Raw genomic sequence first — 12,344 nt, forward strand, 5'->3', positions numbered from 1 at the left:
GCGGCGCGCGGGAGGCGGGACTCTTGCGCACAAAACAAGGCCCGCGCGCGAGGGTGAGCACCGAACGGGACGGCCGCGGGTGGCTGGCGTGCGGCAATGGAAGAGACCCAGGGCGGCCAGGCCACCGACTAGCCGGAGAGTCCCGCACGGCTCTCCCGCTCCTTTCCTTCGTTTCCGCTTTCCGTTCGGCACTTCGGCTGCTAGTGGCGAGGAGAGCGATGGGCGGTGCGCGCCGAGGTGGACAGATAAGATCCCCGCGCCGCGTCCCTGCTGCCTTCTTCCGTGCCCATAGCAGCGGCACGAGCACGAGACCCGGCGCAGAAAGCGATCGACCTCAGTTTGCGTTGCGTGCGCGCGCCTCGGTCCCAGACTCCCAGCCTCCCCAGCAAAGCAAGCAACCGCGACGTCTTTTCAGTTCGGCCCTGGCCCCCGGACCCGGAGCCTGTGGAGCGAGCCGCGCTGCGAATCTGCACCGAGGGACTGAGCCACTGAGGTCTGAGCGGGGCGTGGGTGCGGCGGGCAGGCATGGCGGTGGCGCTGGCGCGGCGGGGAGCGGGGCTTGCGGCCGCGGCGGCGGCCCTGGCGCGGGGGCGCGGGATGTGCTCGGGGCCCGCGGTGGCGGGGCGAGCCGCCGCGGCGCTGTCCTCCGAGGAGCTCATGCGGATGGAGCGAGACTGCAGCGCCCACAAGTACGTCCGTCCGTTCCCTCCCCCCTTCCAGGCCGATCGATCTCCTTGCTTGCGTGCCCGCCGCGTGCTTGTCGAAATGCCTCTGCGCCTCTGCCTCGCAACTGACGCGATCATGCCTCGGATCGCGTAGCGCTACGGAATCCAGCGCTCGCCCGACTTGGTTTATTGCGCTGAATTGGGCCTGTAAGTGCTGTTTTCGACAGAATTTTGGCCCTCCGCGCCCCTGATTGGGGTCGGAAAAACTAGCCCCCCTTTTCTGTTCGTCACGGCTCCTTGATCTTCGTACGGTTCCATGTCTCCGGCAAATGGAGCGGATCTTAGTCCTTTACGTCCTGGATTTGAGCTTGTAGAAATGGTTTCCGACAGAATTTTGCAAGTGTTCGATTGATCCTTCAATTGAACTCATCCGGGGGACACTAGTCTGTTGTCTCTTAGAGACTGACACGTGACACCTCTTTCTGATATGGCTTTTTCCCCCCTCAAGTAGCACAATCTTTTTTTCTTCATACACGCAAGGGAGTGATTGTGGTGGTCGTGCAGTTCGGTTTGAATGCGCACACTTGTTGATGCATATTTTTTTATTGGTGGGAACTTTATTCTGATGCTCTAAACTTCTAAATGCTGCAGCAAAAAAATGATTTCGTCAATGCTGTTACTTACTGTGCTCTTAACATTTCATTGCTTGCAGCTACCATCCGATCCCCATGGTATTCTCCAAAGGAGAAGGCTCCCACATAGTGGACCCTGAAGGCAACAAATACATCGATTTTCTCTCTGCTTATTCTGCAGTCAATCAGGTAGGATTCTTTCCTGGGAACTACTGTTTTTTAACTTCATTAATGTAAATACAGTAAATCAGGAATCAACAATCCTGTGGCTGGGAACTATTTGTTGGCAAAACAGATGGGAAGTTAGAGAATTTAAGTTGCTATACAAATACATTGCTTGACAGACTTCTTTTATGTACTCTAACTATGAAGTATTTGCCATTCCTTGCAGGGTCATTGCCATCCAAAAGTCCTGAGAGCTTTAATAGAACAGGCAGAAAGGCTTACACTCAGTTCTAGAGCTTTCTACAATGATAAATTTCCAATCTTTGCGGAATTCCTGACACGCATCTTTGGATATGACATGATGTTGCCGATGAATACTGGAGCTGAAGGAGTTGAAACTGCTATCAAGTTGGCTAGGAAATGGGGTTATGAGAAGAAAAAGATACCAAAGAATGAGGTATGACTTCACAAAGCTATGGCGTTAAGTTCTGTCTTGTGACTACAAAGCTGTGGTGTCAAGTTTTGAGTAGGGTATTACTAGATGAGGCTGCATCCATCGCTGCTTAAAATATCTTGTCCCTGAATAGCTTGTTAACTTAATAGGTGAGATCCCCAAGTAAGGTACAATGGTTTCAGTTGTTCCTTGCTTTATTATGATTATGTATCTATTTATTTTCCTCCGTACCATCATACTTATAAATCCTGAGATCGTAATTAATCTCATATCATTATATCAAAAAATTAAAAAAAGTTTGCTGGATCTTGGTAAATCATAAATTTCCGGAAATCTTGAGAAGTAAGAGATCATTCATTTGCCAAAATGTTCGCTGTTTTGCAGGCTTTACTTGTCTCTTGCTGTGGGTGTTTCCATGGTCGAACTCTTGGTGTCATTTCCATGAGCTGTGACAATGATGCAACTCGTGGTTTTGGTCCTTTGGTTCCTGGCCATCTTAAAGTTGATTTTGGAGATATTGATGGGTTAAAGAAAATCTTTGAAGGTACTTTATCAATTTAAACGTGGTAAACAAAATTTGTTCTATTTTATGTGTTTTTGTATGTTCACAAATCACAACTATTTGTTTCAGAGCATGGAGATCGGATTTGTGGTTTTTTGTTTGAACCTATCCAAGGTGAAGCCGGGGTACGTGCTTATCATGCTATATCTGATGTAGTGATGCTGACTGTTGTGAGTAGATAACTAGATATTTCATATACAGTGAGAAACTAAATGCTTCCTAGCAATCGTTGCACCGTAGTTCTATGTTATATATCCACTTACAGCTATAGGTAACCAAGGAACGAGCAGATAATTCATTACCTCAGATATTTCCTGTCTATTCGGATACCATTGCTTTGCATTAACCGTTACACAGAGTGAGAAACAAATTGCTTGTCAGCATCCCGGTATGGTAAATCTGTATTAAATATCCACATAATCCCATGAGACCAAGGAATGAGCAGAAGATTAGCTCAGGTAGTTCCTGTACACTGAGAAAGTAAGTGCTTCCAGTAACCATTACATGGTAATTGTATATTAGATCTTCACCTACATCTATATGCAATTAAGGAATGCATAGAATGTTCCTTATTTCCTTGTGGTAATTTTTTCCCCAGCTATGTGAAAGCCCAACATTTTGTACACAGAGGCATGAGCACATTATCGACCATTGATAATTAACTATCAATATACTTTTCTTTTTAACTCTCAAGATTCGATATTCATTCGATGTGGTAGTGTCTGACAAATTGATGATAATTCATGGGTCGATGTCTTTTAACAATAAACTCATGCAGTTTTCTGAACATTTCTACTGAATTTTTCCCCATATCATCTAGGTTAATGTATTTTCATTTCACTAACTATTGTATTCCTGTTCTTGTTTAGATGAGTTCATCTCTCTGCTATCTGTAGTGGTAAAGTGAATAGGGTCCAATTTGATTTACAAATATATAGTTTTAATTTGATTTTATGGTACTTGGTCTTGGTTTTATTTCTATTATTATCATGACTGGTTAATATTTAAGTTCTTAGTTTCACAATTTTTAATTTGATCTTCATGCTATTAGGTCGTAATCCCACCAGATGGCTATCTGAAAGGTGTCAGAGATTTGTGTTCTAAGCACAACATTTTGATGATTGCTGATGAGATCCAAACAGGCATAGCTAGAACAGGCAAAATGCTGGCATGTGATTGGGAAGACATACGACCTGACATGGTGGTAAGCTTCTTTCCTGCTACGCTAGTTTATTAACTGTACTCATTACTTAAGTATCTACTGGTGACTTTTCCATTTTCTTCACAATATGCAATTACACTTATGATTTTAACTAATTGTCTCTTCTTTACCAGATTCTAGGCAAAGCACTTGGTGCTGGAGTTGTCCCAGTCAGTGCAGTTCTTGCGGACAAGGACGTCATGCTGTGTATCAAACCAGGGGAACATGGAAGGTGTGACCAATATCTGGCAAAGTAGTTTAGTTCAATGTCTGGATATCAAACTTATGTTGCTTTATTATGAATATCTGGTTCTATTTTCAGTTCAAAGATAATCTGTGTTACTCCAATTCTGCATGTGTACTGCTCCTGAATGTGTTATATTTGACCACTTACAGTACATTTGGTGGTAATCCGTTGGCTAGCGCTGTGGCAGTTGCATCACTGAAAGTGGTGAGAGACGAAGGTCTTGTTGAAAGGTACATTCCTGGCTTACAAGAAATTTTATTATTTTGTCAGATGATGTTCTACTTCAATATCCTGTTGTCCTAACTTTGCAGGGCTGCAAAGTTAGGACAAGAGTTCAGGGACCAGCTACAGAAGATCCAGCAGAAATTCCCTCAAATCATAAGAGAAGTGCGCGGAAGGGGTTTGCTGAACGCAGTGGACTTGAACAATGACGCCCTGTCTCCTGCTTCTGCATATGACATCTGCATCAAGTTGAAGGAGAGGGGCATTCTAGCAAAACCCACACATGACACTATAATTCGATTAGCCCCTCCCCTTTCAATCAGGTATACCCTTCACCAACGTACCGTCATACCTTGCTCAGTTTGTTCATACGTTTTCATATACAACTAGTAGGATCATATGTCCTGGAAATGTAGACTGATTGCAAGCTGATATTGAAATGGTATTGTACTCAGTCATGAGGAGCTTGCAGAAGCATCAAAGGCACTCAGTGATGTGCTGGAGATGGACTTGCCACAGATGCAGAAGCAGATCAAGAAGCCAGAATCAGAGGCAGAGAAACCAGTCTGTGATAGATGCGGTAGGGACTTGTACGGATGAGCCATTTCCAGCGACGCCTCCGTAGCATAGATAGCTGCATTTTCACAACAGAAAGCGGATTCTCAATATTCTTAGTCACCGTAGTATTATGCATCTCGTTGCATGTATATTCTGGGAATGTTGTGCTGTTGTTACCGTGATTACTGTCCAATAAATGGGGGTAGCATTCACCTGCACTGTGAATCTACCATGAAGTCATGTGATTTTCCTTCTTTCTATGTGTTTGTTGGTGATATCGATCTATTAACCACCCTCCTACCTCCTTGTTTGCTACTATTTTTGAAGAAGCTGGAAATTCCAATAGAAAAAAAACAGACTCTTCATATAGTTGGTTAGAAAAGGAGCAATCTTAGCAATAGATAATCTGTTGGCTAATGGTGCTGATCACGTGATGAGCTATATTTCATTACATAAACAAAAACAAAAATGATTTAGGCTCACCTGGTAAAAAAAACACACTTGATTATATGACTTCAAATTCATGCCTTTGACCAATAATTTTTATTTAGAAAGTATTTTTACAGTCCAATAAAATTTAAGGGATTATGGTTTCAATCTTTTAAAACTAAATACTTTGAAAAGTTACTTTAGTCAAAGTTTTAATTTTTGACGATTTTTATCCAAAATATCAATTATCTTTGACCATCAGAAATGCGTCTAGATTGGATGGTCCATTTGCCATTCCAACTCTTAAGATAAACACTCTGATTGCTTCTACTCCAATGCAAAGGGCCCATTTCATTTCCAGGTGTCATTTCCTCACCTTTGGCCAGGTCAACCAGACTCCCTACTTTCAGGCACAACCTTCAGAAAATAAGCTCATTTATAGAACTGCTTATCTTTGCTGCTTCATCCTTATGGTATCCACGTCAAGCTTAGTCTTTGACATAAACAAAAGCGAATACCACCAGCTTATCACCGTTTCATCACCACCATTCCCGCGAGAATCATTTGTTTTGAAGCTCCGCGGATCGTGCATGGATCTCGCTGACGATGAGGCCCCGCCGCCGCCGCGCGCCGCCATCCGGTCCCGGCCGTCGAGCTGGAGCAGCAGCGGGAGCAGCGGCGGCGTCGAGTACACGAGCCTCCGGGACGTGCTCGCCGAGGCCGGGCCCGGGAGCGGCGGCGGCAGCTTCGGCGACGCCGCCGCGCCCGCGATCGACTTCGACGCGTCCAACATCAACATCCGCAACCAGCTGCTGAAGCACGCCGCGTCGGCGTACCTCCAGTCGGCGATCGTCGTCCCGCAGCGGGACCAGGGGTGCCTCAGCAGGCTGTGGAGGAGGATGCTCCACCGCCGGCGGTGCCGCATCCTTCTGCGGCCGTGCCCGGGGTGCTGCGGCGCCGGGGACCCGCCGTGCCTCTGCGCGGGCTCGGCGCGCCGGCTCGTCGCCTTCCTATCCGGCTGCGTCGCTCGCATGTGGACGTATCAAAGCGCGTCACCGGCTCGCCATTGATTGGAGGTGAGGTGCGTGCTGGATTTGTACCTGAAAGATACGATTGCATCGATGGATTGATAAGACGATTTTGAGGAGGTGATGTCATCACGTGTATGTGTTCATCATCTCGATGATAGATTGGGCTGCAATCTGTTCTTGATCAATGATAAGGGCTGATTAGCATCGGGGGGGAATTATAGGAATCGATTGATTTTTTTTTTGTTTTTCCTTTTCTCTCTGTATTCTAAGATTGTACAAATTATTTTTTCGAAGGGGAAGGTTGAACACATTATTCCAAATAATTGTCTTCAAATGAACACGCAAACGATGTTGCAACTTGCAACCACACACAGATTTATATTTCTGCATCTAGTGAGGAGGATCCCAAGCTCCTTTGTCTATTGAAACATTCAAATTAAAGCAACACTGGCAACAGGCATATCAACTCATCTGTGGAGCTTCTCTCCTGATTCAGACAGATGTTTTCAGTTGCTAGGCCAGGTGACCTTCACATCGCCGGCTTTCAGTCCACGATCAATCCTTCAATCCTCAGTTGCAGGCCCGCATCATGAGATGAGCGCCGCCGGCGACGATGAAGCGGGCGTAGGACTAGGAGCTGCGCCATAACCCTGTGCAACACTGAAGCAGGCCCGGTGGCCTGAGGCTCCGTTCCTCTTGAGGAATGGGACGACGACTCGACGAGGCCGCCCCTTGCTCAGCGAACCCCACCGGCGGGGCTCCGGCCTGGCAGTCGGGCTTCTCCGGCGGCCGCGTCATGCTCTGATCTCGATGTTCACCCGGCCTGGGCCCTCCGCCATGGCGCCGCCCCGCTGCTGCGTCAACCTGACGAGGACGCCACGGCGCTCATACTGAAATCCGCTGTCGATCCGGCCAGCATATCACCCATCGGACGGCTAAAAGGGGCCTAGGGGGTGGACGCTATTTCAAATACCGTCCACCCGGACGGTATTTCAACCACCGTCCACCCCGTGGTCGTTGCACGGCGCGCCGCCTCCGCTGTTCTCCGTGGCGCGCCGCTCGCCAGAGCACCACCGCGGCGCGCGGCGTAGATTTCTCCCTGTATCTCCCTCCTCCCGATTTCTCAGATTTTTTACTCCACCCGCTTTAGCCGGCGATGACCGGCGGCCGCTCCTCGGCTCCTGCCCGCGCGCGCCGCGACGCGACGCGCCCTGCCTGCCGGCACCATGCTCTCGCCTCCATGAACCCTGCGCGCCCACCGAGGCTACACCCCCAGCAGGTGCCATCGAGATCTCCTGCCATCCGCCCCTGCCCGTCGCATGAACGCCTCCTGCTGCACGCCGCGGCTCGCCGGAGCGCCGCTCCGCGCAGCGCGCCTGTGCCATGGAAGCAGCCACGGCGACGGTCGTGGGCGTCGCCCCGGCCTGAACTGCCTTCAAAGTATGCGCGCCGCCACGGCGCACGCAGCGAGGGCCACTGTGACAGTCACCAGGTCGTGCCCAGCCTAATGATTCGTGTGCTCGAGTTGCAGATCACGACGGCGAAGTTGCCACTCGCGAACACCGTCCCAATGCACACAGGCGACACGCGCGGTTTTTGAGTCCGTCTTGGTGCCCTGCTGCACGAAGGTGATCTTTGCCTTCGAATTGGCGACGAAGGTGATCGATCGAACTGCTCCGCGGTCCAACAATAGCATATTCCTGTTACTGCGCACGGACGGTAAGGAGAACAACACGCTCTGCACAAGTCCAAGCTCTGCATCTCATCTGAGCGCTAACAGTGAGCTAAACATTGCTGTAGAATTCATTTTGCCTGCCCACTGGCCTACAGCCAAAGTAAAGTCGTCACACCGTATTTTACCTTTCCAAGCTCTGAATCATTTACTTTAATTTTGCAAAAGGATGAAGAAACTTTGCTCTAGAATATTTACCCATAATTCTGATACTTGCTTGCATTTGTTTTATTAAATAAAAAATTCAAAATTTCCACTGGGTTGGTTAAGTTGCAGCCTAGATTCAATTTCACAAAAGACCTCTGATCAAGCTGATATTTCATTCCACCTAACTTTCTTGTGAATTATCTACATACTAAGCACTGAACTCTGAAAGAACATTCAACTATCGTTTATTGGGGTCATAATGTACTATACAATAACAACTAAGGTGCGACTTCCCATTCTCTTTCGCTAAGTTAGTTATCACAAGGATAATAGCAACAAGAAACACAGTTGACTATTGCCTTGTAAAAAAGAAAAAAAAACGATAATAGGATCTTTTCTTTTTGAAGGAAGATAATAGGATCTCTACGATCGTTCTACCCCTACTCGCAGCCTTCATCTCTAGCACCCGACCGCTACAAGCCTTCACAGCTCGCAAGCACTGTCAACGAGCAGATCAACTCATCAATGGACCTTCTCACCTGATTCAGACAGATTTCAGTTGCTAGGCCTGGTGGCCACCGCATCGGCTTTCAGTCCACGATCAATCCTTCAATCCGATCAGTTGCAGGCTTGCACTTGCACCAGGAGAAGAGCGGCGCGCCGGCGCCGGCGCCGGCGACGACGAAGCGGGCGTAGGACTGACCCGGTGGCCTGAGGCTCCGTTGTTCTTGACGAATGCGACGACGAGGCCGCACCTTGCCCAGCGACCTCCACCAGCGGGGCTCGGCCGGCCTGGCAGTCGGGATCCTCCGCCGGCCGCTTCACGCTCGGTCCACCCAGCCTGGGCCCTCCGCCATGGCGCCGCCGAGCTGCCGCGACTGCCTGGCGAGGACGGCATGGCGCCTCATACTGAAATCTGAGGCCGGTCCCGCCCGCACATCGCCCATCCAACGGCTAAAAGGGGCCGGTCGTCGCCGGGCGCCGCCTCCGCTGGTCTCCGTAGCTCCCCGGAGCACCACCGCGTGGTGTAGATCTCTCCCTGTATCTCAGATTCTTGACTCCACCCGCTTTAGCCGGTCATGACCGGCGGCCGCTCCTCGGCTCCTGCCCGTGCGCGCCATGCCTGCCTTCCTGCGCCATGCACTCGCCTGCACGAACAGGGCGCGGCCGCGGAGGCTGCATCCCCAGCAGGCGCCACCGATGATGTCCTGCCATCCACCCCTGGCCGCCGTCGCATGAACGCTTCCTGCGGCACGCCGCTGCGCGCCTGCGCCCTGGAAGCAGCCACACGACGTTCATGGGGGTCGCCCCGGCCTCGGCTCCATCAAGCGCGCGCACCACGACGGCGCACGCACCGACGGCTACTGCGACGGTCACCACGGCGTGCCCAGGCCATTGAGCCATGTGCCCGAGTTGCCGATCACGACGGCGGCCATGACCCCGAACAACACGCTTTGCACAGTCCAAGCTCTGCATCTCATATATATGAGCGCTAACAACGAGCTAAACATCGTTGTAGAATTCATTTTGCCTGCCTATTGGCCTACAACCAAAGTCGCCACACATTGTTGTTCAGTTCCATTGTTCCAAGCTCTGCATCACCTACTTCAGCAGGACTGCAAAAGGATGAAGATACTTTGCTCTGGTGGCATATTTACCCATAATTTTGATACTTGCTTGCATTTATTTTCTTTAAAATAAATATTCAAAATCTCCTCTGGATTGGTTTAGTTGCAGCATAGATTCAGTTTCACAAAAGACCTCTGATCAAGCATTCAAGCTGATGCTTCATTCCGCCTAACTTTCTTGTGAATTCTGAAAGACCTACTAAGCACTGATGAACTCTGAAAGAACATTCAACTATACTTTGTTAGGGCACTTCTGTACAGTGTATACTACTATAAAAACTAAAGCGGACACCCATTTCTTTCAATAACTTAGCCGCGAGGATAATATCAACAAGCAGATCAACTCATCAATGGACACTATAAAAAAATCATCAATGGACCTTCTCTCCTGATTCAGACAGATGTTCTCAGTTGCTAGGCCAGGTGACCTTCACATCACCGGCTTTCAGTCCACGATCAATCCTTCAATCCTCAGGTGCAGGCTTGCATCAGGAGATGAGAGGCGCGCTGGCGCTGGCGACGACGAACCAGGCGATAACCCCGTGCAACTCTGAAGCAGACCCCCCGGTGGCTGAGGATCCGTTGTTCTTGACGAATGCGACGATGAGGCCCCGCCAATTGCCCAGCGATCTCCGCCGGGGGAGCTCCACTCTGGCAGTCGGGCTCCTCCGGCTGCCGCGTCACGCTCTAGTCTCGCGGTCCACCCGGCCTGGGCCCTCCGCCATGGCGCCGCCCTCCTGCCGGATTCAGATCCTATGACGTCGGCCGCAGCGACGTATGCCTGCAGTCGACGAATCAACGCCGTTGGCTGGCATCCAACGGACCATAATATTCCAGGCGCTCCACCCTGCGTTGGTCCATGGGCCATGGGCACGGTCTGTTATGTACCTGATAACCAGCGACGCCCAGGTCTATTTTAGCGCGGCCGCTCGGTCTTTTGGCAGGACCGGCTGTTTTGGCGTGAGGATTGGAGTTGCGAGAGACGGATGCGTCCGCGATCACTTGCCTCTCAACTGCTCATGCTTAATACGAGAATCTCAACTGCTCGAGAATCTCAACTGCTCGTGCTTAATACGAGAAACAGGTGGGATACTATGTAATTCTGGATCTTCCTGTGTGCTCAGATTCGTTGGTGTTCTAATTTAGTTGGTTTTGCCCTTCCTAGATGTGAACTTGATTGAAGAAATCTGCATGAAAATAAAATATGCATATTTGAGATGGACGAAAATAGGTATGTAATATAATGATTGATTTATTTTTCTTCACGAAGAGAGACTCTATTTTAGTTGTTCAGTTTACCGGAAAAATCTTTTTTTTTTCTTCTAGGAAGGATTTGCTACCTGGTTTGTTACCTCACCTTGGCATGGAATTTGGTAGCATAGAGGTGGTTTGGATGTTTTGGGTTACCTATGGAGGTCAAAAGGGCTTTAGGGTTAGAAAAAGGTACACAAACACAAGGCTTCAACAATCCAGGCACAGACCACCTCATGCATGGCATCTTGTTGTTCCCATTTCAAACACTTGTGCTGAAAATTGCTCTGATTGCAACCTGTTGAAAATTGCTCTAGTTGCAACCTGAAAATTGCTCAGACTGTGGGGCTGCAAAGTGCAGCTGAAGCTCGCAAATCAGGGGCTCCACCTCGACGGCGCTTCAGGCGCGCGTAGGAAAAGTAATGCGGCTTGAGCACAATGTCGGCGGCAGGCAAACGGCCGGCGACCACGCTGGCAACGAGCAAGGCAGAAAACTCCCCCAAAAGCACATGCCTGGGGACCGGCTCACCGGTAGCACCTGGCACGCGGCGATCAAGGCGGCGGCGGAGGAAAAGAACGAGTCGCCGGCGGAGTAGTGGTCCATGGAAGGTGCGTGTGTGCTCTGTTTTTAAGGGTCCGTTTGGTTGGTGGAACGAGGTGGAACGGAACGGAGCGGTTCCATTTTTGCATGCGTTTGGTTGAGGGATGGTGGAGCGGAGTGGCTCGCATAGGGGAATATAGCCCCGAGATCCGGAACGAAGCGGCTCGGTAAAAACGGGCGGACGCGAGCGCTCGCGAGCCACGCGCGCGCGAGCCCCGGTGCCCATCACCGCCCGCCCCTCTCCCCACCGGCCCTCTCCCTTCCCTCTGGCGCGCGGCGCCGCTCCCCCACCCCCGGCCGGCGACCGGCGAGCGCCCGCCCCCGCGCGGCCTGCTCCCCGCGCCGCCTGCTCCCCGCGCCGCCGCGCCCCCCGCGCGCCGCCCCGCGGCCACCGGCCCCCGCGCGCGGCCTGCTCCCCGCGCCGCCTGGCCCCCCGCGCGGCCTGCTCCCCGCGCCGCCTGGCCCCCGCGCGCCGCCCCGCGGCCACCGGCCCCCGCGCGCGGCCTGCTCCCCGCGCCGCCGGGCCCCGCGCGTGGCCTGCTCCCCGCGCCGCCTGGCCCCCCGCGCGGCCTGCTCCCCGCGCCGCCGGGCCCCCCGCACCGCCGCGCCCCCCGCGCGCCGCCCCGCGGCCACCGGCCCCCGCGCGCCGCCTGCCCCCGCGCGCCGCCCCGCGGCCACCGGCCCCCGCGCGCCGCCTGCTCCCCGCGCCCCCCGCGCACCGCCCCGCGGCCATCGGCCCCCCGCGCTGCCTGCCCCCCGCGGCGCGCCCCATCGGCCGCTCCTCTGTTTTCGTTGATGATGAAATAGGTGGTAAGCACA

At 51.6% G+C, this 12,344-nt stretch overlaps 2 protein-coding genes across 2 annotated transcripts; both read left to right on the forward strand.

Annotated features, from left to right (window-relative positions):
* The first annotated feature begins 289 nt into the window (after window positions 1-289).
* LOC112876265 (ornithine aminotransferase, mitochondrial) lies at window positions 290-4,960 on the forward strand. The gene is made up of 10 exons (XM_025940339.1): window positions 290-689; window positions 1,378-1,486; window positions 1,689-1,919; window positions 2,301-2,460; window positions 2,548-2,603; window positions 3,530-3,682; window positions 3,814-3,911; window positions 4,076-4,156; window positions 4,238-4,471; window positions 4,604-4,960. The coding sequence occupies exons 1-10, from the start codon at window positions 526-528 to the stop codon at window positions 4,746-4,748; spliced, it is 1,431 nt and encodes a 476-aa protein (XP_025796124.1). The 5' UTR covers window positions 290-525; the 3' UTR covers window positions 4,749-4,960.
* Window positions 4,961-5,725: 765 nt separating this feature from the next.
* On the forward strand, window positions 5,726-6,405 carry LOC112872729. The gene has a single exon (XM_025935795.1). It carries the CDS (start codon window positions 5,726-5,728, stop codon window positions 6,203-6,205), a length of 480 nt encoding a protein of 159 aa, XP_025791580.1. The 3' UTR covers window positions 6,206-6,405.
* Window positions 6,406-12,344: the final 5,939 nt, after the last annotated feature.

Source organism: Panicum hallii, chromosome 9, assembly GCF_002211085.1.
Source record: "Panicum hallii strain FIL2 chromosome 9, PHallii_v3.1, whole genome shotgun sequence".
NCBI classification, from domain to species: domain Eukaryota; kingdom Viridiplantae; phylum Streptophyta; class Magnoliopsida; order Poales; family Poaceae; genus Panicum; species Panicum hallii.

What these genes read in the sequence shown, in the direction of transcription:
- LOC112876265 (XM_025940339.1), top strand. Translation starts at nt 526, where the DNA reads ATGGCGGTGGCGCTGGCGCGGCGGGGAGCGGGGCTTGCGGCCGCGGCG. An exon ending in GACGAAGGTCTTGTTGAAAG is followed by an intron (nt 4,157 to 4,237) that starts GTACATTCCTGG and finishes CTAACTTTGCAG; the next exon opens with GGCTGCAAAGTTAGGACAAG. An exon ending in GCCCCTCCCCTTTCAATCAG is followed by an intron (nt 4,472 to 4,603) that starts GTATACCCTTCA and finishes TATTGTACTCAG; the next exon opens with TCATGAGGAGCTTGCAGAAG.
- LOC112872729 (XM_025935795.1), top strand. Translation starts at nt 5,726, where the DNA reads ATGGATCTCGCTGACGATGAGGCCCCGCCGCCGCCGCGCGCCGCCATC.